At 33.4% G+C, this 25,105-nt stretch overlaps 1 protein-coding gene across 2 annotated transcripts in view; it reads right to left on the bottom strand.

Annotated features, from left to right (window-relative positions):
• PCDH17 (protocadherin 17) overlaps positions 1–25,105 on the bottom strand; it is a 121,706-nt gene that overhangs the window by 79,858 nt on the left and 16,743 nt on the right. Inside the window, exons 2-3 of one of the 2 annotated variants that reach the window (XM_044926871.2) lie at positions 2,120–2,178; positions 1,814–1,983 (exon numbers count right to left, since the gene is read on the bottom strand). In XM_044926871.2, coding sequence (XP_044782806.1) covers positions 1,814–1,983; positions 2,120–2,178 — 229 coding nt within the window. Of the gene's footprint in view, positions 1–1,813; positions 1,987–2,119; positions 2,179–25,105 lie in introns of both variants that reach the window. The other variant, XM_006063742.4, reaches the window with a different exon arrangement.

Below are 25,105 nucleotides of genomic sequence, written 5' to 3'. Positions count from 1 at the left end.
CAGTACTCTTGCCTGGAAAATCCCATGGATGGAGGAGCCTCGTAGGCTGCAGTCCATGGGGTCACTGAGGATCAGACACGACTGAGCGACTTCCCTTTCACTTTTCACTTTCATGCATTGGAGAAGGAAATGGCAACCCACTCCAGTGTTCTTGCCTGGAGAATCCCAGGGACAGGGGAGCCTGGTGGGCTGCTGTCTATGGGGTCACACAGAGTCGGACACAACTGAAGTGACTTAGCAGTAGTAGCAGTGAGCAGCAGGCTGGTTTTAATTAACAAATTTTCTCATAAAGATATGACAGTAAATGTAAACGCTTTACTTACTCTATGAAGCTTTACAAATAGTAGCCAATGAATTACATGCAAACCACTTTATTACAGACGTAGATGAGTCTGTTAGGCTATGTATTCACATACCAAAATCCAAAAATTCATTACCTAAAATGTGCCTAAAATATTTATATGATTTTGCATAGTCAAACACATAAAGACCACATATGTCACATCAAATAATCATTCAAATTTGCAAGAACTGTGAATATTAGGTAAGTATTCAAATAACTTTTGTTTAAAGTAATTTTGTTTAAAGTAATTTTAAAAACAATATTGCCTTGTTATGCAAAAACTTGCTACAATATATCTGGCACTTATTACTTAGAAAACAAGGCTTTGGAGAGGGTCATTCTTAAAATAAGGCCAGCATAATTATATTGATTGCAGAAACATATATATTAATTAATTTCTGTATTGAATGTATATATATGTGTGTATGTGCATATTTGAATTGAAATTTCAACATGATTAGATAAATTAAAAAGCATTCTATCTGCTGATATATATGTGATAGGAGAGATTACACTAGAGGCAAAAATTTACTTTCTATGAATCATCTATCATTAAATGACTTAGAAAGATAAATAAGTTCAAATAGTTTAAATATAGCTCCTCAAAACTTAAATATCAAACATACTTGCATATCATCAATATTTTGAAAACTAATATTAACTTAATATAATATGCATTTGTAACTCTGAAATTCAACTTATGCAACAGTTCTTTTTACTTTTTATAATTGGATATTAAAAAGCTTTTTCACAACATCTAAGTCTTATACAAAAGAGTAGCTTAATTCTCTTTGGGTGAATCATTACTAAACATTGTACTGTGTTTAAAACAATAAAAAATATCACAATTAATAAAAAGATATATCGAGCTAATAAATTGAAGTTAGACTTTTAGAAAAGACATATGTATTCATGAAGAAGCATTTCTTTTTTACCTCTATCAGAGTAAACAAGTTCATGTTTATTTGATATCCAGGAAGACTTAGATGTAAATCAAAAGAAGGAGCCAGAACTCTGGCTTAGCTGTTATTTGACTCTTGAAAAATGACTTTGGAGCTAAAACCCACACTAAAAATAATACCAACCCTGCTAAGAGCTATACAATTTCAATCAAGTTTTCATTTCACCTAAAAATGTTAAATTTATTCATTTAATCTTTATATTAATATAGTAAAATGTGCATATCTAGTTAACATATATCATATTTTCCTTTACTAAAATGCAAAACAGCAAAGGTTAGTAAATGTTCATAAAAATAAGTATAATCTAGTGACTTTGGAAAAGTTCTCATTTTAGGAAGATTTCAGGCTAGAATCCATGAACTTCATTTTTCTGTGGTTACTGAAGTATTGATGTTTATTTTGCTATATAATAAAAGCTCCATTCCAAGGTGATAAACTACAACTAGTATTCTGAGGTTTAATATTGCTTAAGTTTTATACTTGGTAAGCATTGGAAGGCGTCACTCACCTTGTTCAAGTGGTTGGCTTTTAGTTGAAGTCGTTTTCATCTTGAGCGCCTCCCTAACAGACATGTCACAGCAGGAGCCTTTGTTAGTGTCTTGGTCACTGTCAGCCTGATCACTGTCCCCGTGCCCACTGTCTCTCAGGCTGGCTCTTTCTGGGTCCTTAAACGTGGAGCTACTGAAATACATATAAAGAAAAAGAAGAGAAAGTATTGTCTCTACAAGTTTGAACCTGAAGTGTAGACTCTTGCAAAGCAATTTTGACACGAATGCAAATGGGGAAGCCGAGAAAGTTATTTAATAGGCCTTACCTTTGAACAAACTGCTGCCTGCTGCCCATGTAATTGGGCTCTGCGGGAAAATTGTCTGTCTGCGAAAAAGAAGGAAAAAAATACGTATAGTTGTACACTGGACAAATCTCCTGCAGAGCAACAAGATTTCCTAGTGGAAAAATGATTAATAATTCAAAAATTCCCTTAATCTTCAGATTTGTACATTTTAATTAAATTGGAAATTGCTGACATGTAATTATGTACTCAGAACAATTAAATGATTCCAGTCCACAAATTACCTGTTAAAGTAAACAATGAGCCTGTCATAACTGGCATTCTCTGTTAGTACCAGGATGGATAACACTCTCTGTGTTGTTTCATTACTTAGATATTAAGATTGAACATTTGTGGGAGGCATGGAAAAATGACCTAATTTCTCCATATTAAAAACATGAATTATTTAATAATACTCATTTTGAAAAAAATTTGCATCATCTGCTGGGGTTCTTTGCCCTCCTTGATGTATTAAAGTCATCCCCGCCTCAATTAAGAGATATAGAGCCTTTCCTTCAAATTGTACCAGTGACAAACACAAGCATAGCACCTATGACTGGACTCATCTCTGTAATTCATTCTTAGCTGCATCCTTACACTGGAAATTGTACTCAATACACGGGAGAGGGGTGTTAGCTCTTGATTATTAAAACAAAGTGAAATCAAAATGAGAATTAAAATGTTACTTAAAACATGGAGAATTAAAGACACTGAGAAATGAGACTTGTTTTTGTGGTTGTTTTTACTGCTTCCAAACTGACATGGAGGTCTGCCAAATAGAACTGAATTCTCCTTGTACCATGGAACAGAGTCTTTTGGGAGAAAGAGAGTAGATCTTTCATAGATCTCCCTATACTGTACATTCATACACATTACTTCTTCTTGCAGCTGACTCAGCGACAAAGGTTCTCCTGTTTTCTGCCTCACTTCATATCACACCATTGTGCTCTGAAGCAGCTATGGGTTCCTACAAGATCATCAAGCGTGCAAGTATCCGTGACACAGAAGCGCATAATTCATGAAGCAGGGGACCCAAGGTAAGGCTTAATGTAGAGCAATATGTGTTTTCCTTATAAATAAGGCTAATTTAAACTAATAAGACTCTTTTCTTGTCCCATGTTAATAATTTATTTGGCTTTTTAAACTATTACTGGAAAAAAATGTTGAGAGTAATAGCTTAAAGTACTCTCTAAGGTTCACTGTCTGCTAGAAGTTGGGGGACAGGAAAAACTTCCACAAATTTCTTAATCTGTTTCTTGCTGTGGTTCTAATGACCTTTTGTCAAGATAAATGCAAAGATGACGGTAAACAAGGTAGATTAATTTCTCACTCCTAATCTATTTTAACTACTAGTTGGTAGCAGATATATTTTATTAATATGTTTTACAAATTTCCAGATTCTGTGAAGCACCTTAATTGCTTCCATAACTACCTATCCATTGTTAAAAGATAAATATCTTCCATTAAAGTAGTAATGGAAACCAACACCAAGAGCAAAAATGTTTGCAAAAGAATTTTGCAATTTTAAAAACTAAAATTACTTAGAAACTCCACATATAAACTTAAAATCATCTAGTTCATTTTTTTTAATTGGCTGAAAACATGAATCAACCCATTTTTCTTGTCAGCTAAAAGCTAAGCCTGAGTATTTAGATCAGAAACAGAATCCAGGGTATTAGGGAGAGTGTGTGCCCAGTTCTGTCTGACTCTGTGTGACCCTATGGACCACAGCCAGTCAGGCTGTTTCATCCATGGGATTCCAGGCAAGAATATTGGAGTGGGTTGCCATTTCCTTCTTCAGGGGATCTTCCTGATCCAGTGATCAAACCCACATCTCCTGGGTTTCCTGTGTTTCCTACATTATAGGCAGATTCTTTACCACTCAGCCATCGGGGAAGCCCATTACGGAAAGAGTAAAATGTAAAGTGAAAAGTGGAAAACCCTGATATTTGCTATATCAGGGCTATTACAGCTAATCTTGTAATGTTAATGGCTTTGGTTATGTGGAACTTCATACAATATGGATCCCTATTCAGTTAGACACAGGGAGATAGACTAGGAAAGCTTTTCTTCCCCTGATGTAATAGAGACAGTAACTAAAAACGTTTGCATAATATCAACGTTCTAAGCAATTCTAATAGACTTAAACTAAGAAATAAAATACATTTTCTAATTAAGTGAAGGGTTATTTTAAATTATGTGCTAGTGTGTGTGCAGACGTGTCTTTGTAGGTTTCTATGTATGTCTCAGAGTGTTTGTGACCACTGGGCAATGGTAATGCTACCAAATATTGTTTTGATGAAAATAAAAACAAACAACAGACAGTCAGAAAAGAAAGAATTTTGGAAAGGAAAGAAAGAGAAAAAAATAAAGGCAGGGAGAAAGGCAAGAGGAAAATAGAGAGAGGAGGAAGAGTAAAATAGAAAGATACATACAGGAGAAGAAATGAGGGTAGTTTAAAAAAAAAGGCAAAAAAATGTTGGCTTATTATTATGGAATTTCTCAAAGTACAATTTTAGAAGTCTGAAACTTAATAGTAGCAGAGTATCAGAAGTTGACTAATAATGTCTATCTGCATTTTTCCATTAAAATAGGTAGGAATGTGAGAGATAGTGTGTGTTTATAATTACCATAATGAAATAGCCATTTAGCCTTTAACAAACTTATGACTAATGCACTATAAAAACCACACTGATTTTAATATAGAAAATAACATTTTCATTATCCAGTTTCCAAGGGTATCTGAAAACTCATTAAAAATAATCCGAATATAAAATAACAGTATTTACAGAGTAAAACAAAAAACAGACAAAAAGCCATATATATCAAGTGCTAAATTTAGAAATAGAAGGGCTTTTAGCTATTTTCCAACAGTGTATTCTAAAAATTGAGTTCCACATTTTACATTTAAAATTCTTAAATTTTAAGTCTAGAAAGAAAGTAAAATTTGAAGTCAAAGACATAGACTTTTAGGTCTCAGCAGAGTAATTAAATTATGAATATATTTAACTCTTGAAAACTTCATTCTTTTCCATAAAAATGAATCACTAGAATGTTTTCCCTTCAAATGCAACTTGAACACAGCAAGTTTTACCATTTATTTTTAAAGCATATAATTTGTTTATTGTTAAAAAACGGATCCATAGAATTGATGAGTAGTAACAGAAAAGTTCTAAAGTAAACATTTTGAATTAAACTGTAGGATATGATCATTTTAAACTATTTCACTCAGAAATAAAATGGCAAATATTTGGTACTTTTTTTTTAAATGATCATTTGCTCAGAATGATTACTTAAAAGAAATCTAAACTAATTTATAAAACTAATTTGATTTTTCTGGTTTGTTGTATTGATTTTTGATGAAGATAAAAATTTAGATATTTTTTGATTCTTTTTTATAGAAAACATAAATAAAAAATCAAGTAAACAAAGTAGATAAAGTCTGTATGATACAAATGGTTTCTTTGATATTTTCCTTTATGCATTTTCTTCTAGTGCTCAGTAAACTGTCGTAAATTATAAATGATACTTGAAATCATAATTTTTATTAGCAGTAGGTGGTAATTAACTATTCCTAAGATATACTATTTTCTACTACTTGCTCATCAGTTAGAACTCTAAAAATAAATCTATAAAATACCAATTTTAAAAATTAGTATCTCTGAATAAAGAAAAGAAAGCACCTACTAAAGCTGAACCATGTTGCCTGAAACTGGGAAAACTTTTTATTTGTGGAAGTAGATTAATTTGATATGACCACTTATATGTACATAAAAAAGTTGAGCTGAAAATAGCAAAAGGAGTCAAAATAGATTTTTTTAAAAACTATTAGAAGCATACAGATAGAAATTTTAAAAATATGTCCAACATTTGACACAACTTAACATCTATATTAATGATAAAAATTCTCAGCAAATAGGAATAGAAACAAACTTCTTCAGTTGTATAAACAGCATCTATCAAAAAAGAGTATAACTAACACGACTGTGAGAAACTTAGACAGCATATTAAAGAGCAAAAACATCACTTTGCTGACAAAGGTCCGTCTAGTCAAAGCTATGGTTTTTCCAGTAGTCATGTATGGATGTGAGAGTTGGACCACAAAGGTTGAGCACTGAAGAATTGATGCCTTTGAATTGAGGTGCTACAGAAGACTCCTGAGAGTCCCTTGGACTGCAAGGAAATCAAACCAGTCAATGAAGTGGACACTGCCAACACCTTGATTTTAGCCCATGTCAGACTTCTGATCTATAGCATAATAAATCATTTTGTATGGCTTAAAAAAAAAAAAAAAAAAGAAAGAATGAAAGAAAAAGAAATCAACCCTGAATATTCATTGAAGGACTGATGCTAAAGCTGAAGCTCCAATACTTTGGCCACCTGATATGAAGAACTGACTCATTGGGAAAGACCCTGATGACAGGAAAGATTGCAGACAACAGGAGAAGGGGGCAGCAGAAGATGAGATGGTTAGATACCACCACGGACACAATAGACATGAATTTTAGATAGTGGAGGATAGGGAAGCCTGGAATGCTGCAGTTCACAGGACTGCGATGAATTGAACATGACTTAGAGACTTGAACATATAAACATCACACGTGAAAGACTGAAATCATTCACCACTTCTATTCACCACTGCACGAAAGCCATGCTGCTGCTGCTGCTGCCAAGTCGCTTCAGTCGTGTCTGACTCTGTGCAACCCCATAGATGACAGCCCACCAGGCTCCCCTGTCTCTGTCTGGGATTCTCCAGGCAAGAACACTGGAGTGGGTTGCCATTTCCTTCTCCAATGCACGAAAGCCATAGTATGGTCAATAAGGCAAGAAAAATAAAAGAAGGACACACAAATTGGAAAAGGAGGAAAAATTTTTCTTACAGTGTTGTTGTATACTCAGGTAATAGTATTGCTCAAGCAGAAAATAAGAATCAGGACAGATGAAAACAAACAAAACTTCTCAAAACCAACAAATAAATTAAGCAATGTTGCCATATTCAAGGTCACCACACAAAAATCAATCATATTTCTATATTATAGCAATGAACTATTTGGAAACTTAAATATCTGAAGCAATAGAATTTATAATATTTTCCTGAGAATCAAATACTTAAACAGATAATTTACAAAAATAAAAAATAAAAACAAGTACAGAATCTGTAAGTTGCACATTACAAAAAGTGATGGAATAAGTCAAAGAAGGCCTAAATAAATGGAAAGATATATAATGTTTATGTATTAAAAATTCAACATAGTCAAAACATCAATGTTCCTCAAATAATCTATACATGTAATATAATTCCATTCATATTCTTTGCATGACTTTCTGTAGCTATAGACAAGAGGATTCTAGAATTTAAAACAAAAAGAACTATAATATTCAAAATATTTTTGGAAAAAAAAGATTAAATTTGAAGGAATCACATTACCCTATTTTAAGAGATACTATGAAGCTACAATAATGAAGACAGTGTAGTATTGTCAATGGAAAAGACACATAGATCAATGTGACAGAGGAGACTATTCAGAAGTAACCAACAGAGATATTCAACTGATTTTCTACCAGGTTGCAAAAGGCAAGTCAATAGAAATAAAAAACTTATTAAAACAAAACAAAAAAACTTTAAAAACTTGAAATTGATCACAGATCTAAATGAAAATATAAAACTTAAGAAGAAAGCGCTGCAGAAAATCTATGTGACCTGGTGTTAGGCAGAATTCTTTGACATAATAACGAAAATATGATCCATTGGGGAGAGAAAAGACCAAAATTAACTCAATAACTTGGTATTTACCTTAAATAAATGAAAACTATGATCACACAGATATCTGTACATTTTTCAAGAGCTCTCTTTGCCAAAACTGGAATCAGCTCAGATAACTTTCAACAGGTGAACAGACTGTGGTATATATATAGAATGAAAACTATAAATAACAACAACAAAAATGAACAATTGATCCAACAACCTGGATGAATTGCAAAAGCATCATGTTGAGTGATGGAAACCAATCTCAAAAGAATTGTACATTGTATGATTCTATTTGTAAGACTTTGTAAAAAAGCAAAAACTGTTATGACAAAGAATAAATCAGTGGATGCCAGGGTTAAGATTGACTATAGAGATAGAGCATAAGGAAGCTTTTTAGGGTGACAGAACTCCTTAGTATGCTGACTGTGGTGTCAGTTTCATGAAGTTATACATGAAAACACACACACACACACACATTCATAAAAGGTTCATTTTACTGGATGCTAATAACAGGTAATTCTAAATATAAATGTATATGGTAATCATCTGCATCTCATACACACTGAAGATACTTCTGTCTCACAGAGAATTATAAAACTAAAATTGTTTTCATTAAACAGTCTCAATAAAGAGTACTTCTGAACTTTGTCTTTAAAATGTATACAGTTAACTTTCAAAACCCTATGTAGAGATCCAATGTTTATTTGGACAGGCTACAAAGAGATTTGACCTATAAAACTCTATATACCCACACTAACAAACCCAAGCAACACTCTATAAGACAGTCATCTTAAATATGAATTATTTAGCTTAATTTTCATTTTTTTAAAAGATCATTTTCTTGTGTGTAGTTCTTGTTTACCCAGCCATAAAATACATACTTTAAGTAAATAAAGATTTCAGACTGCATTTGTGGCAAAGAAGCTTTTCCTTTCAATGCATGAAAAAATGTAGCTATATCATGAAGAAATAGGAACCAGCCTTAGAAATGGTTAGTCTTTTAATTTAGAAAATATCTCATGAAAGTCACTCTATATTTGTAAATAAGTGAATCTTTGTAAAGACTAAAGACACTGAATATGAAATTATTAGCATCTAAGATGCCCCAAAGTGTATGAAAAATTATCAAAATAATTTTACAACTTTGACAGTATCAAAGGATAAGACGATCTAAAATGTGTGGTTTTATATTTTATATGAGATAATATGTGAAAATTTCTTAGTTGTATAATAGCTTTCCTGTTATAACTTTTTAACTTTTTATTTTTTGACTGTACTTCACAGCTTACAGGATCTTAGTTCCCCAACCAGGAACTGAACCCAGGCTCCCTGCAGTGGAAGTGCAGAATCCTAACCACTGGACCACTAGGGAATTCCCACTTTTAAAATTTTTTAATCCTATAAGCAGCACTGTAATAATCTCAAAATGATGATAACTGGATGAAAGTCCGGTAAACTGTAAAACACTACCGAATTTCTAGAAAATGAGAAAATGGTGGAATGAGAAAAATAAAATCCTCATCATTTTGAGTCTCATTTCAAAAGAATTTTAAGAAAAAATCAGAATACTATTCTCCTATTGTATCCCTACAAAAGGAAGAGAGAAAAACATTGTGAGCATTAGGAAAGCAGACTCTTATCTAGAGTTATTTTTCACCATCATAGATACTATTTAAGTAAATGACGCTAGAACTCAATCTATGATTAGTGCAATAACTATACGATAAATATATACACAATACCTTGGTGCTAATTTACTAGCAATATCTTACATTTCCCGTTATAGAGTCATGAGGCAGTCAGGAAACTTCCTATAAGAGATCAATTTTGACAAACCGAACAGCTCTGGCATTTCCAGAATCGTTGTTGTGGAAACACAGAAGACAGTGGTTTAAAAACTGCTGGCATTTTTTTGATATTATTTTGTGTTTATTTGTCTGTTTCTTACCAAAGAGGAGGCCTTTGGGACAGAGGTTCAGTAGGTAAACTCATTCCACAAGCATTCGTTTAGCTCAAATTATGCACAATATAAAAATCTAGCATTCAACAATGTAAAATTTGCAATATCTGAGATTCAATCAAGAATTACAAGGCATGCAATAAACCATAAAAATATAAACCATACCTAGCAGAAAGATCAATCAATAAAAAGAGACTCTGGCATGAAAAAGATGACAGAATTAACCAACAAGGACCTTAAAGTCTCTTAGAATATTGGAAGAATGACCAGGAATGTAAAAGCATGACCCTGAGAGTAAGTGCCTCAAGTTTTGAGCCCTAAGAACCTCTCTTGCAGTATCCTCGTCTTGGGCCTAAAGACAAGAAATAGAGTGAAAATTAAAGTTCTAAAATTGAAAAATTAAAACTAAAATTCAAAACTATAATATTTGAAAATAAAGATACAATAAATAATACTGACAACAGATTAGACAATGAAGGACAAAAGATGTAGCATTTTGCACCAAGTTCTAGAAGCATCTACCTCACCAATTATATATATACACATACATATATATGTGTATATAATATAAATGTTTTATGTTTATCTGAATAAACTTTATATATCTGTGCCAGCAGCCTGTTTATAATTTTGTAACATATGAGAGCAGACAGATATGTCAAATACAAAAAGGTTCTTTCAAAGGCTGCAATACAAATACGAAGAAAACTTTCATTCTAGTGTTATTGATCTAGAATTGGAATTATTGAAGAAAAACGAAAGTGTGTACTTGACTCTTTGAAGTCATCATTAAGAGAAAACTTCTCACAAATGAATGGGCAGTTGGATGTGTAGTTATAGTTTCAGTTATACTTAGATGATCAGTGTTTTCCTAATTCAGAGGAACAGGGGAGTGAAATTTTAAAAGTACCTTTGAATTAAGGACAGAAGATTGATAGTATGTATTGATGCCACTGGGTTGCAAACAAAATGAAACAAGTTGAACTTTTCCCTTAATTCAAAGGCACTGCTTTTCACATTGATAACAAGCATTCTCTTTGCAGCAGTCTGAACACAAGGGAGTGTTAAGGGGTGAATAATTCACTTGAAGCCTTTTCATACTGACATTGCTTCTGATAGCTCTGCCTTCAACAGAATATATGGTGTGGTTCTCTACACATTGCTGAAGTAGGCAACAACATTTTAAGCCACCACATATAAAGTTATCTGACAGCACCTATGGCTTTGAAATTTCTAAAGTGCATGAGGTATGGCAATAACTGTATTTATCAATGATTTCCAAAATAATACATTTTATACAAATATAGTGTGGTCCATACTTGTGTTACATTACTAAAAGCACAAGGGAAAAAAAAACACCAGAAATTCTTACCACATTGAGCAAAAACTAACATTACTTTAAATTAAAAAATGGGAGGACAAGCTATATCCTGTAAGTGAGAACTCTAAGCCCACTATTCAACTCGGATGACTTAGATGAATTTTTGAAGTGATGTGGCTATATCTGAAAAACTCTTGAAAATGTTAACCCTTTTATAAATGGCGCTGATAACTTTAATAATAGCTGGTATGCCAGAATTTAATTATGCAATTTGTGATCTTAAAGTCATCTTTGACAAGAAAGAAGAAAATTGAAATACTCAAAAGGTAAAATGAGAGCTATTTGTTACCTGGAAAAGCACACAAAATAGAGAAAAATGCACATTTTCTTTATATATTTGCTGAAAGTTGGGGCCCAGAGGCCACCGGGATCCACCAAATGCTAACTGTGCTATCCCACTGGCAAGGGCAGCACATTAGGCCATGAGTTGATGTCTTAGGAAAGGAATCCAAACCAGTTTACTGAAAGATTGCTAACTTTAACATTCCTAATTAATCTATACTCTTCAGGATGCTAAGCATCTCCATCTCAGCCCTATGTAATATGCAGTTCCCTTTTTCTTCCAAGTAGCAGAGGAAGTTTGATGTCTTTTGTTTACTTTTTAACTCTTTATCAGACATTTAGTCTTAAGAAACTCTCCTCTGCTTTCCTTCTATTGTACTCTTTTTCCATCTCTATGAAGAATATAGAAGAATCTTTCCCCCGGAGGGAATATATGAAACTAAATTCTCTGCAATTGGGCCTCCAAGAAACTAACAACACAAATATACATCACCAACAGAAATTCATTATAAGCCTGAACTTCTAGAATGCTCCACATAAGAAGAGAAATAACAAAAAGGGAGGGAGAAAAATTAGTGACACATTATTTGACTTCTTATCACTATGAATGCTGTCTTTCTACAAAATACATTTCTTTAAAATCTAATTTTATTAATTTTGAGAAACTTGCTCATAACCAAATGGAAATTTTAAAAAATTGAATTATTTGATTCAAACCAGCTTTTAGTCCAATTAACTTAGCTAATATGGAAATGCTTTGAAACTCTACCTCACTGCATCTAAATGCATGTAAATGGTATCACAGTGCCATTATCACTATTCTATACTTGGAGATCTGCAGTATGCTGCCCTACATTAGGATCTACAAAACAGTATTATTGATATTTACTATTCATTCTCTTCAGTTGCCCTAGGAGACCCAAAACAGTCACTGTACACATTTTTTTTTTTTAAACAGAGAAACTACAGCTGACTTTCATAGGGTCACTTGTCATGTCCCTAATTCATTGTACAACAGTAACACTTGCCAAAGGCTGCCAGGAACCGTCAGTTGATGCACTGCCTCTCTGAGAAATAGAGAAAAATAATTCTTCATCCTCCAATACTTTCAGAAATAACTTAATGAGACATTAATGTGAATTGCCTTGAAATGATCTTAAAAATTATTGTTACATACTAAACAAAATAATACTACTATTACCCCTGATAACAAGATGGCTCTTTGGGCATTTGTACTTTTCTTTTTATACTTTCATATTAAATTATTTTAATATGCTTAATATTATATTTAATTCTAATGACTAGATTTTTCCAGTCACTCAGTCATATCTGACTCTTTGTGACCCCATGGACTGTGTAGCCTGACAGGCTCCTCTGTCTATGGAATTCTCCAGACAAGAATACTGGAGTGGGTTGCCATTTCCTTCTCCAGGGGATATTTCCGATCCAGGGTTCAAGCCCAGGTATCCTGCACTGCAGGCAGATTCTTTACCATCTGAGCCACCAGGGAAGCCCTAAAAAGGTAATAATGGCATCTATTATCAAATATGTAGTGCATACAGTAAGCTTAACTGTATAATTACCATCATTATAGTCATATATTATCAATTGTCAAAATAGGCACTTCTGAATACTTACCTTTTAAAGTGCAAATTTAAGGTATTACATTTAGTCAATCACTAGGTAAAATTCCTAAAAAGCAAATAACTAACCTAAAAAGTAAACCAATCTGTATGGCTGTTATCTGTTTCATTAGTTTTTCACAATACACTAAAATTTAAAACTTTATGCATGCAATGATTTGGTAAGCACAATTCACCAGTCTTGCACCTCAAAATATTGACAGTCAATTATTTTTAAAATGATTATATTCACAAATGCAAGAAAAATTTATCAACAAGATCAGTTTCTGATATGATTTTGCATCAGCCTTTCAAGTCATCGGCTGTATAGGTACATTCCAATTCTTAAGAGAAGAAAAAAGTAGGAGGAATTCAAGATGAAATTAAATGGTGTAGTACCTTTCTCACATTTCCTTCCTCTAACACTTGATAGGCATAGAGAATTTTTAACTCTTTATTAAGTAATGATTCAGCCAACCAGCTGAACAGACAATGTATTTTACAGTAATTAGTACATACTTTTGAGGAATTCTGAGTCCTCAACATTTTGCAAGGATTTAAAGATAACTTACTAATTCCTTCCAAAGAACAAAAATTATATAAAAATGTAAATTAAAAAATACCCATTGGATTTGAATTTCTGGTTTAAAAACAAAAGAGTAATTTGAAAGCACAGTTATGGAAATTAGAAGATAACATACAGGAATCTGGAAGACTTGTCCTCAGAAATGAACATTACCAAGAAAAAGGCATTCCTATATTTGAGGAAAAATTAATTATTAATCAAATTTATGAGTATTAGATTACTAGAATATTTTTCATTTCCCTCTGAAATATAAGAATAAGTATCACATTTAAAATGCATGAGTCAAAGGAAATAGTCTATTTTAGGTTAGTGTTCTTACCTGAAATTAAAATAAAGTTAAGTGTCTTTACTAACGTTAACATATTTTTAATTAAACATTAGCACAAAATGAAATGAAATATCTCTACTCTTTATCAGGTTGTCACTTAATTCCTAATTCAAGCACCCCCCCCCATTCTTTTTTTGCTTGAAGACTTTAATTCTTAGAATTTTTCTTCTCTAGTACTCTTTCCTAGAGAATCACTTCATGAGACAAAAAGAAAGCATTCTTCCAATATATCAAATATCTAGTTTTGAAGTAACAGTCATTTTTATTTTGTTAGAAACCATTTAAAGTCTGGGCTTCCCTGGTAGCTCAGTAGTAAAGAACCTGCCTGTCAAAGGAGTAAAACTCAGGTTCTATCACCGGGTTAGGAAGATCCCCTGGAGAAGGAAATGGCAACTGAATCCAGTATTCTTGCCTGGGAATTCCATGGACAGAAGAGTCTAGTAGGCTACAGTCCATGGTGTGGCGAAAGAGTTAGACATGACTTGGTGACTACAATAACAACAATTTAAAGTCTAAATAGTGCAGTTGTTTAACAGACACTCAAATAGAAAAAAATAAGAAATATTATTAACAGGAATGACTTACAAAATTGGTTGGTGAACTCTGAGCGGTTATGGGACTCATTCTCTGTTTTTGAAAATAAAGTTTTATTGAAACTCAACCATGCCCTTTCACTTATATGTTGTCTTTGGCTGCTTCCACCCTTCAATGGCAAAGTTGAGTAGTTGTGACAGAGACCATACTGCCCCTGAACTTTAGAGTAGATACTATCTGTCCCTTCATAAAAAAAAAGTTGCAGGCTCCTGACTTAGAAAGACTAAGTCTCAGTTCTTAACATATAATTAACATTTTTTACTCTACTCACTTCTGTATATAAAATATCAATAGTAATGAGGCATTTTCACATATGTGATTAGTTGCTTAGTCATGTCTGACTCTTTGCAACCCTTTGGACTGTGGTCCACCCGGCTCCTCTGTCCAGGGGATTTTTCAGGCATGAATACTGGAGTAGGTAGCCATCCCCTTCTCCAGGGGATTCCTGACCCATGGATCAAATTGTGTCTCCTTTGTCTCCTACATTGCACGTGGATTCTTTATCTGCTGAGCCATCAGGTCATGATTTAGAAAAAACTCGTCATTTTCATCCTCTGTGAGACATAGACTTTCTCACAGCGTATGCATTTAGAAGGTATCTGATTGAAAAACAAATCATATTTTTAAGTGGATTTAGGCCTTAGGTGATTTATAGCATGTTTATATTCAATTCCAAACAATTTAAAACTGCAGAAACAGTACCATCATGGGAACACTTGAAAGCAAAATTCACTTAGACACATGAAGTTTCCTGAACTGTATTGAAAGTTCTTCTAGAGTGTTCTTAAGGATAACAGTAACCCATTCCTTCCCAAAGAAAAGAATTCTTCAGTTTGCTGAACTTTGTCTCCTGTGCTTATTTCTTTACATTTTAGAGGTTGATGTCATCACAGTATTTCAACTCTTTCAAGTCTATTATTTCCTTTCAGCCTGACTGACTGCTGCTATTATAATTATTTCTGTCTTATGGATGGAGAAACTGATGCCTGTGGACTTCATGAAAGACTAGCCAGAGGTTCCAATATGAGTAAGTAATATGAAGAAGTTCTTTTGACTCAAAATGTTACACTCTTTCAAATAAAAAACCTGCAAGTGCTATATGATTCATCTTGCTTTTGTGTGTATTATCCTTTCTTTCTTTTCTATTCTACTTATCATTGTCTGATGCATCTCACGGATTATTTTCATTCTAAGCATGCTTGTTAACCAACACTCTACAGACTTCTAATACCAGGTCACACCCACTTGAATGGCTTTATTCCTATAATTAGTCAGCCCTGAAATCAAACACAGATAAAAATAATGATGTTTACTAGATAATTTTTGATGAGAATAAAAGAATCAAAGCCAGTTCTATGATTAAATATGAGATTCCAGGGCTGCTTCTAGAGTCTCCAAAATTTGAAAGTATTTTCAGTACTTAGGAATAAGTAGAGAGCCTCTTGACACTACTGCTGGTTTCTCATTGAGAGACTCTGTAACAACATGCTGTACATAGGCCCTGGTGGAGTGTTTGACGTTTACTATGTGGAAAGTGAAAGAAAGTGAAAGTGAAGTCGCTCAGTCGTGTCTGACTCTTTGCCAGCCTATGGACTGTAGCCTACCAGGCTCCTCCCTCCATGGGATTCTCCAGGCAAGAGTACTGGAGTGGGTGCCATTTCCTTCTCCAGGGGATCTTGCCGATGCAGGGATTGAACTCGGGTCTCCCGCATTCCAGGCAGATGCTTTAACCTATGTGGAAGCCTTAAATAATTATCTTTTAAATTGACCTGCAGTTTAGGAAGTAAGTTGTATTACTTCATAGCAGCAATTTTCATGCTATAAGATGTTCTCATGCTCTACAGATACCTCAATAGAAATGCATGTCAAATATGATATCCCAACTGGTGTAGGAGTAAACACCCTAAACTCTGAGTCAGATGACATTAGTTCTCTATTCCTGGCAAGCTGTGGTAACATTTCTGTGCTTCGATTTTCTCACATGAGAAGAAGTGCAAATGAAATCAGATGCTGTCATATGTCTCTAACTTTCTAATGTTCATTGCCTACAATTCTTTCATGGAAACTTCTCTTCACTTTCTACCCCATGTGAGCTTTATTTCTCACAAGGTCTCCCTGAATAAAAAGCACAATTCTAAGGAAGACTTAATAACATCTCTCCCCTTCAGAGTTTAATTTGGTGGTTTAAGAAGTTTTAGACATCTAGAAACAAATTTTCACAAGACAAATTCTATCAAAAATCAATCATGTTTTAAAATGTCTAATATTAAACAAAAGTGATCACTCTTAGTTTAAGAGATCAAAATAGAAATTTAAAGTAAAACAAATTTGCATTCCAGTAAAATTACATTTTTATAATCATAAATTTGGAGAAGGAAATGGCAACCCACTCCAGTATTCTTGCCTGAAGAATCCCATGGAAGGAGGAGCCTGGGGGGCTATAGTCCACAGGGTCGCAAAGAGTCAGACACAACTGAGCGACTTCACTCAATCATAAATAATTTAGGATTGAGGCCTACTGAAATTTTGTTTTTTCAGGAAATATGTCTACATATTAGAAGCCCAAAGTTTAACTTCTCCAGAATGTTTTCTGTCTTTTGCTGTTAACAAAAATACTAATATGGTTAACATTTATTTGGAATTTAGTATCATTAATATTATTTTTCAGAACAATCATATTTCATTCTTAACACTTATGACAGCATTATGAGTAACAAATATTATTATTACTCCTGGTAAGAAAACAGGCACAAAGAAGTTATGCAACTTGCTCTGGACTGAAAAGCAAGTTTTATTTGCTTTTAAAAGACAAGGCCTTGAAAATAGAATCTCACTGTAAGGAATCTGCCAATCATGTGGATATGGGGAGAGTGGAATGAACTGAGAGAATAGCACTGATGCATATACAACACCATGTGTAAAATGGATATCTAGTGGGAAGCGACTATATAGCCCAAGGAGCTCAGCTCTGCAGTGACCTCCATGAGTGAGGTGGGGGGATAGGGGTGACCTAGAGTGAGACAGAGGAGTGACATGGGGAGGCCCAAGAAAGGGAGACATATGTATACATATAGCTGACTCACTTTGTTGTACAGCAGGAACTAACACAACATTGTAAAGCAATTATATGTCAATAAATAAATAAATAAATACAAACTAAAAATAAATAAATAAAAACTAATTTGGATAAAAAAAGAGTCTGTCAATGAGAGTAAAATTAAATGAATTGTAACATGTTCATAATTGGCCAAGAATTCCATCATTTATATGAAAATACATCATGGACATAGAAAGATATCTATGCTATATTATATAAATTTGAGTAAAAGCAGCTTTAATATATTGTTTTGAATATATCAGATTTTAAAATTGAAATACAGCTGCCTATAATATTATACAGTAAAAATCTAGTTGTGTGTGTGTGTGTGTGTGTGTGCATATGTGTGTGTGTATGTATGTCATGTATTGCCCATCCTAGCAGGGACTGGTACAACAACTCAAAATTAAACATATTAATATTTCTTTGAATTTTTGAATATCAGGGTTTTGTAATAGTTGTTGTTCCCAACTGTCTTCTTATGGAGACTAGTGACTTGCTAAAAATCAAACAGGAAGGGAGTAACTTTTCCTGTGGTCAAATGTAGTCCCTGGAGGATGACTACAAATTCCCAGTTTGATGATCAGTTCAGTTCAGTTCAGTCGCTCAGTCTTGTCCAACTCTTTGCGACCCTATGGACCGCAGCACACCAGGCATCCCTGTCTATCACCAACTCCTGGAGTTTACTCAAACTCATGTCCATTGAGTAATGCCATCCAACCATCTCATCCTCCATCGTCCCCTTCTCCTCCTGCCTTCAATCTTTCCCAGCACTAGGGTCTTTTCAAATGAATCAGTTCTGCACATCAGGTGGCCAAAGTATTGGGGTTTCAGCTTCAACATCAGTCCTTCTAATGAATATTCAGGACTCATTTCATTTAGGATGGACTGGTTGGATCTCCTTGCAGTCCACGGGACTCTCAAGAGTCTTTTCCAACACCACAGTTCAAAAGCATCAATTCTAGAGCAGTTGAAATCCAAAAGGCACTTGACCAGCAGTGCCTGGGTCTTAACCACACAGATATAGAGGCACAGTCTCAACAGAGAAACTTATTTTTTAATATGTCACACACAAAAAATAATGGTCCAAAGATTTTATTACTCAACATGTATTTACATATCCATTGTCCTTGAAGAATTCTTCTTTATAGGTTACCTAATTTTATATGGGATTTTTGGTCAGTATTTGCACACTTATTTTATTAAAATGTGTAATTATTCTTGAAACTTTATTTAAAGTCATTATCTGAATATTTTCTGGGTATGCCAGGTCTTCTGGACAAATATTCTCTAGTTTACTTGCAAATACTTAGCTTTTCAAAAAAATCTGTTTTCAGACCTATGCCAATTAATATGGAAATTAGCTTTTAATATCTTTGACCATGAAGGATAGCTAGGTGCCTCTCCTTGTAAAAATAGATATTTTCCTTTTTTCCAAGAAATTTTGATTATTTTTAGAGCTGTAAGAATTTTTTAAGAAAACTTTTAAAGGTCACTTTCCATTTACAATAAATGCACTATTTCCCATCTTGTGTAATACATCTTTGAACATCTCTTACACCCAGCAGATTGTACTCCCACACCTATCTTGACCCTCTTCCCACTGGTAACTACTAATTTGCACTCTGTATCTACAAATCTACTTCTTTTTGTTGTTGTTGTTATTTTCACTAGTTTGCTATATTTGTAAGATTCCACATATAAGTACTATCATACAAAGTTTATATTTCTTTGACTTATTTCATTTAGTATAATGCCTTCCAAGTTCACCCATGTTGCTGCAAATTGCAAAATTTCATTCATTTGTATGGCTAAGTAGTATTCCATTGTGTATATATACAATACATGTTATACATCTTTATTCATTCATATGTTGATAGACACTTAGGTTGCTTTCATATCTTAGCACTTTTAAATAATGCTGCTATGATCTAGGAACACTGGGCTGTATATATATTTTCAAATTAGTGGGTTTTTTAAAAATGTTTTGCAGATATATATCCAGGAGTGGAATTGCTAGGCCATATGGTAGTTCTAGTCTTAGTTTTTGTGAACCGTCCATACTGCCTTTCATAGTATGGAGTAACATGTAAATGGCTGCACCAGTTTACATTCACATCCACCGCGTATAGGGTTCCCTTTTCTCCACATTCTTGCAAAAGTGTTATTTGTGTTCTTTTTGATGGCAGCCATTCTGACAGCTGTGAAGTGAGGGGTTTTGACTTGCCTTTCCTTGATGATTAGCAATGTTAAAAATATTATGTCTCTTTATTTTTAGTCCATTAGACACATTTTTTTATAAATATAAGACGCAAAGTAGGTAAATATCCCAAGAGAGATAAAAAGCAGAAGAATTGTTCTAGTCACTGACGGTCTGTTTCCTTTTTCCTACTTTATGAAATAGGGAATGGAGAGGTCACATATAGTTTGAAAAACAGGTTTTTCCTCTCTCTGAAGGAGCATGGGTTTATTATTCAAGCAGAGTCAGGTAAAAGCTGATAATAGCTATGCACTTAATATAAAAAAAAGACAAAGTATAAAACTCTTCCTAGTCTAATTTGATTTAAGAATCTTGATACTCTTTTTTCTTGAGAGGACAGAATGTCACAAACATGAAATGGTGCACCTAGTAGCATGGTTAATAAACAGCTCAAACTGAAAGCATAACAATAAGTTCTCCATCTATTATTGCAGAACCAATAAATAAGCAAAATGAAAATCATGACACATTATTATATTACTCTGTATTGCCTCTATTCATTAAAAAAAAGGATAAGTGCATTTAAAATAATTTCACATGTCAAATGACATGCAAGGCCTTGCAACTGAGATGATGCTGAAGGGGATATTTGTAAAGGGCAGATGCATTGTCATATATGGTATATATCAACATTATGATAAACGTATGAGAAATTAGTTATAGTTGCTTCACACCAAAGTGGTAGTAGTATAGTACCTAAAACACTTACATCATTCACCTGCACCATGTGTTTTCTAAAAGAAGTCAATAAAAAAAAAAAAAACAATAAAAAGAGCTTTAGAGAAACCCTTCCCTGTCAGTGAACCCTTAAATGGATTCTTTTTCAGTTTCCATGTCGATTTAATATACTAGATTACATTAACAGCACTCGCTTGTAAATAAGGGAGATCTGAATCCTATTAATGGAACTATGCTGCCAAAATAATCAGCTTCATACTTAACAAGTTTCCAATTATTTGGAAAAGCTGCAAAATGGGATTATAAGGTTAAGCTTTGTACATCTGGCTCATCACTATATAAATATTTCAGAAATTTGATCTCAAAGGCTGAAGAAACACCTGTTTAATCGTGATTCTTTCCCAAGTTACATGAACTTCAGTGAACAGAGCTCTGACAAACACTGACAAGAAATCATGATCAATTTACATAATTATTTCTTCTGTTAGGCATATAATTTTATTACATTTCACTCTTCTGAGTGAAGTGTAAGAAATATTTTAGGAGGGTTCTGTAGCATCATATTTATGTTGGCATAAGGGGCTTGAGGAGTGCCAATTTTTTTTTTTAATTAAGGATAATCACCTGTAATACTAAATACTGTTTTTTTCATATGTCATGGTAGGTAATTTTAGTGTAATTGGATGTTGTAACTATAAATTAGTGTAATATAGATCCAGAGAATAATTAATGAGAAGTAGGAGTTTGTGAATAAAGCAACATAAAAAGTTTGCCAGTCTTTTCAGTTAATAGAAACCTTAATCAAGTTGAACATTAGTTGCTTTAACCAGATCCAGAATTAAATAACTATGCTGATGCTATTGTCAAATACACACCAGCCCATTAAGCCTGATTTTATTTTTTGAAATTCTGTTCAAAAAGGTAATTGAGTTAAAAATGTACTGAGTATGGTTCTGATCAAATTAACTTCAAATATCCAACTTGAAAACATAGACTTTGGAACTATGATCCAAAATGGCAGCTAAAGGTCAATGAATCAAATTTCCAATTATATTTCCTGGGAGCAGATGGGTGCAATAAAACCTAATGATTGAATTTTAAATGCTTTCATGCACCTTTTATCTATTTCCCAACATGTTGATTCTACCTTAATCCTCTAACATGATAATAGGTTTATTACAATTAACCAACTGAAATGATATCTCCATTTTCCAATTATTTATATCATATTACCTGGGGATACTGAATTAGAGCCCCTTTCCTTTTCTAACCCCTAGCACCTTTGCATCCCACACTTCCACCAAACAAAACCCAACCTATAATATCATTAAGTAACAGATGTGTCCTTGGAGATTAAATTTCTCTAGTTAAATGATGACTATTTAAATAAAGCAGTTCACTGAAGCTTAACCGGAAATTTCAAATGAAAATAACTTTAAAGAATTTGTTGACCAAGTTTAACTATAAATTTCCTTTCCTTATGTTAGGAACTGATATGTTAGTATATTTCTCTGACTTGCATAGACATAAATAAATAAAGAAGATTTATCAAGAGGTAAAAAGCTAAGCATTCTATTTTCAGGAGTGGCAGATGGAGAATCCTTTCTCTACTATATCTCAATAGAGCACACTCTTGCCTGAAGAACAAAATGAGGGAGTCATGTGGAGAGGTTCATTTTATCATTTTTATATAAAAAGAATATCAACACTTTACTTCTTAAAATATACACTCAAGTCTAGATTAAAGGAAATAAGAAGCTTTTTAGTTTTAACTAAATAAATGTATCTTGTCTATTAGGTGCATTTTAATAATGCCAAACATAGTACTTTGAATCCAACCCATCTGAAATTCAACGTACCCCTGTACAGCTCCACTATGTGAAATCAACTACATGATCTTAAGTCCAAATGTACATATGGTCAGCTCTCCATATCCCCAGGTCACACATCCCCAGATTCAACCAATCTCAAACAAAAATCATTTGGGGGAAAAAAATTCCAGTAAGTTCCAAAAGGCAAAACCTGAATTTGCTGTAAGTTGCAACTATTAACCTAGCATTTACATTATATTTACAACTATTTTCATAGCATTTACATTGCCTTTGGTATTGTGAGTAATCTAGAGATAATTTAAAGTACATGGAAGGATATGTGTAGGCTACGTGTAATTACTACACCATTTTATATATGGGACTTGAGCATCTTTAGATTTTGGAATTCAGGGTGTCCTAGAATATATCCCCCACAGATACTGACAGGCAACTGTACAGTTAAGTAGTAATTTGGTGAGAAATACCACCACGGTCTCATCAATCTATATACATATATATATATATATATGTATATAGATTGATTATATATATATATATATATATATATATATATCAGAAAAGGCAATGGCACCCCACTCCAGTACTCTTGCCTGGAAAGTCGCATGGATGGAGGAGCCTGGTACGCTGCAGTCCATGGGGTCTCTAAGAGTCGGACACGACTGAATGACTTTACTTTCACTTTTCACTTTCATGCATCAGAGAAGGAAATGGCAACCCACTCCAGTATTCTTGCCTGGAGAATCCCAGGGACGGCGGAGCCTGGTGGGCTCCCGTCTATGGGGTCGCACAGAGTCGGACATGACTGAAGTGACTTAGCATAGCATATATATATATTCTTTTAAATATATATACATATTTAAAAATAGTTAAGTTATACATAAATGTAGAAGCTATCTACGTAAAAATATGTTTTCTGAATGGATATCACAGAAAAGATACCAGAGGGCAAAGATAGGAAGAAAAAAATTAGAACAGATCAGTATAAAATATAAACAATAATTTCTTTCCATTTGCTTCACTCAAATTATGTGTTTGGATGATGTTTTTCAGTTATTTAAACAACTTTTTGAGAAATTTATAAATAGATGACACATGTGTTTAGATTATTTGGTTTTATGTGAAAAGAAATTAAACTCATGAAAAATAGTATATTTGCAAATCATTCACATTCTACCAACATTATTTGGAAGTCACCTTTCCAGAAGATTTCTCAGCTGTATTCTTTAAAAAAAAAAAAAAAAAAAAAAAGCACATATGATAGTTCAAGAACAAGCACATTCTGGAAAGAAGTAAAATTCAGACAGATTATGAAATATTAATATTTCAGGTCCAGCTTGGATCCACTGTGTAGGGGTATGTCTGCCCTGGATACACGGGCCTTTGGTATCTAATAGTTCCATGAATCAAGACCCAGCCTGACTGCTCATCTGGACAGAACAGCGCTGACTGTTGATGGGCCCTCTTCCCCCCAAATAGCAAATAATCCAGGGTGAATTTACAGATGGACTTGAACTATAATGTTTATATAATTGTGAATATAAATATCGCCATTGAGAACTTATTATTCATAGGCTAATTGATGTAATATTTGACACTCTTAGTTTACTCTTTATGAAAGTCTTTTGCTTTTTCATAAATGGGAGTTGACAATGAATTTTGAACTTCCTAAATGTTTATTTCTATGCTGCTTTCCATTGTTTTTTTCCATCACTTTGAATCTCGACTCTTCTGTGAAATGAGGATAATTAAATTTGTAATATGGTGTGAAAGCTCATTCTGCTTGAAGCCTTTGTTCCACCAAGCCTCCTTATTGTTTGACCTGAATTTTCCATCAAAATTTAAAATTCAGATAAATAGTAATTAAGTCCTGTAGTAGTTTAAAAGCAATGTGTATATGCATGTGTGCATTTAGTCTATCTGACTCTTTGCAGCCCTACGGACTGTAACCTGCCAGGCTCTTCTGTCCATGGATTTTCCAGGGAAGAATAGTGGAATGGGTTGCCATTTTCTACTCCAAGGGATCTTCCCAACACAGGGATTAAACCTGCATCTCTTGTATCTCCTGCACTGGCAGTAAAGTATTTCAATTAAGAGCTCTTTAAAATATTTCATGACTTACTCTTGAATTAATGAATATGGCTTGAACAACTCTGAAGAGTGTGGATGCATTTTAAACAACACTGTTGAAATGGGAAAATATTGTTTACATGAATGTGTAATTTATGTTCCCCCAATATGTGAACTGAAATATCATATCACCTAAATAAGATAGATTCTGAAATTTTAAGAAAAGTTTTTGTAAATTGGGTTATTACTACATGAATTTGATAATTGCCCATAGTGATTTTCTTCTCCCATTTATAAATGGCAAATGGCTGTTATGAAAATGATTAACTCATAAAATTAGATGTCAATAAATACAAATAAATTTAATCAAAATTTACTAGTTACTATTTATCATTTCATTTTATTAAAAATTAATTTAGAAAATAAGTACATTTTATGGAGTCTCTATACATATAATTATCTTAAAATTAAAACAGAAAAAAGGATCACATTAGTTTCTTTTTTAGTCTTTATTGAGTTTATTTATCTGGTGTGG

This window comes from Bubalus bubalis, chromosome 13, assembly GCF_019923935.1.
Source record: "Bubalus bubalis isolate 160015118507 breed Murrah chromosome 13, NDDB_SH_1, whole genome shotgun sequence".
NCBI classification, from domain to species: Eukaryota; Metazoa; Chordata; class Mammalia; order Artiodactyla; family Bovidae; genus Bubalus; species Bubalus bubalis.
Note: the sequence above shows the minus strand (reverse complement) of the source record. Positions and strands in the feature narration are given on the sequence as shown.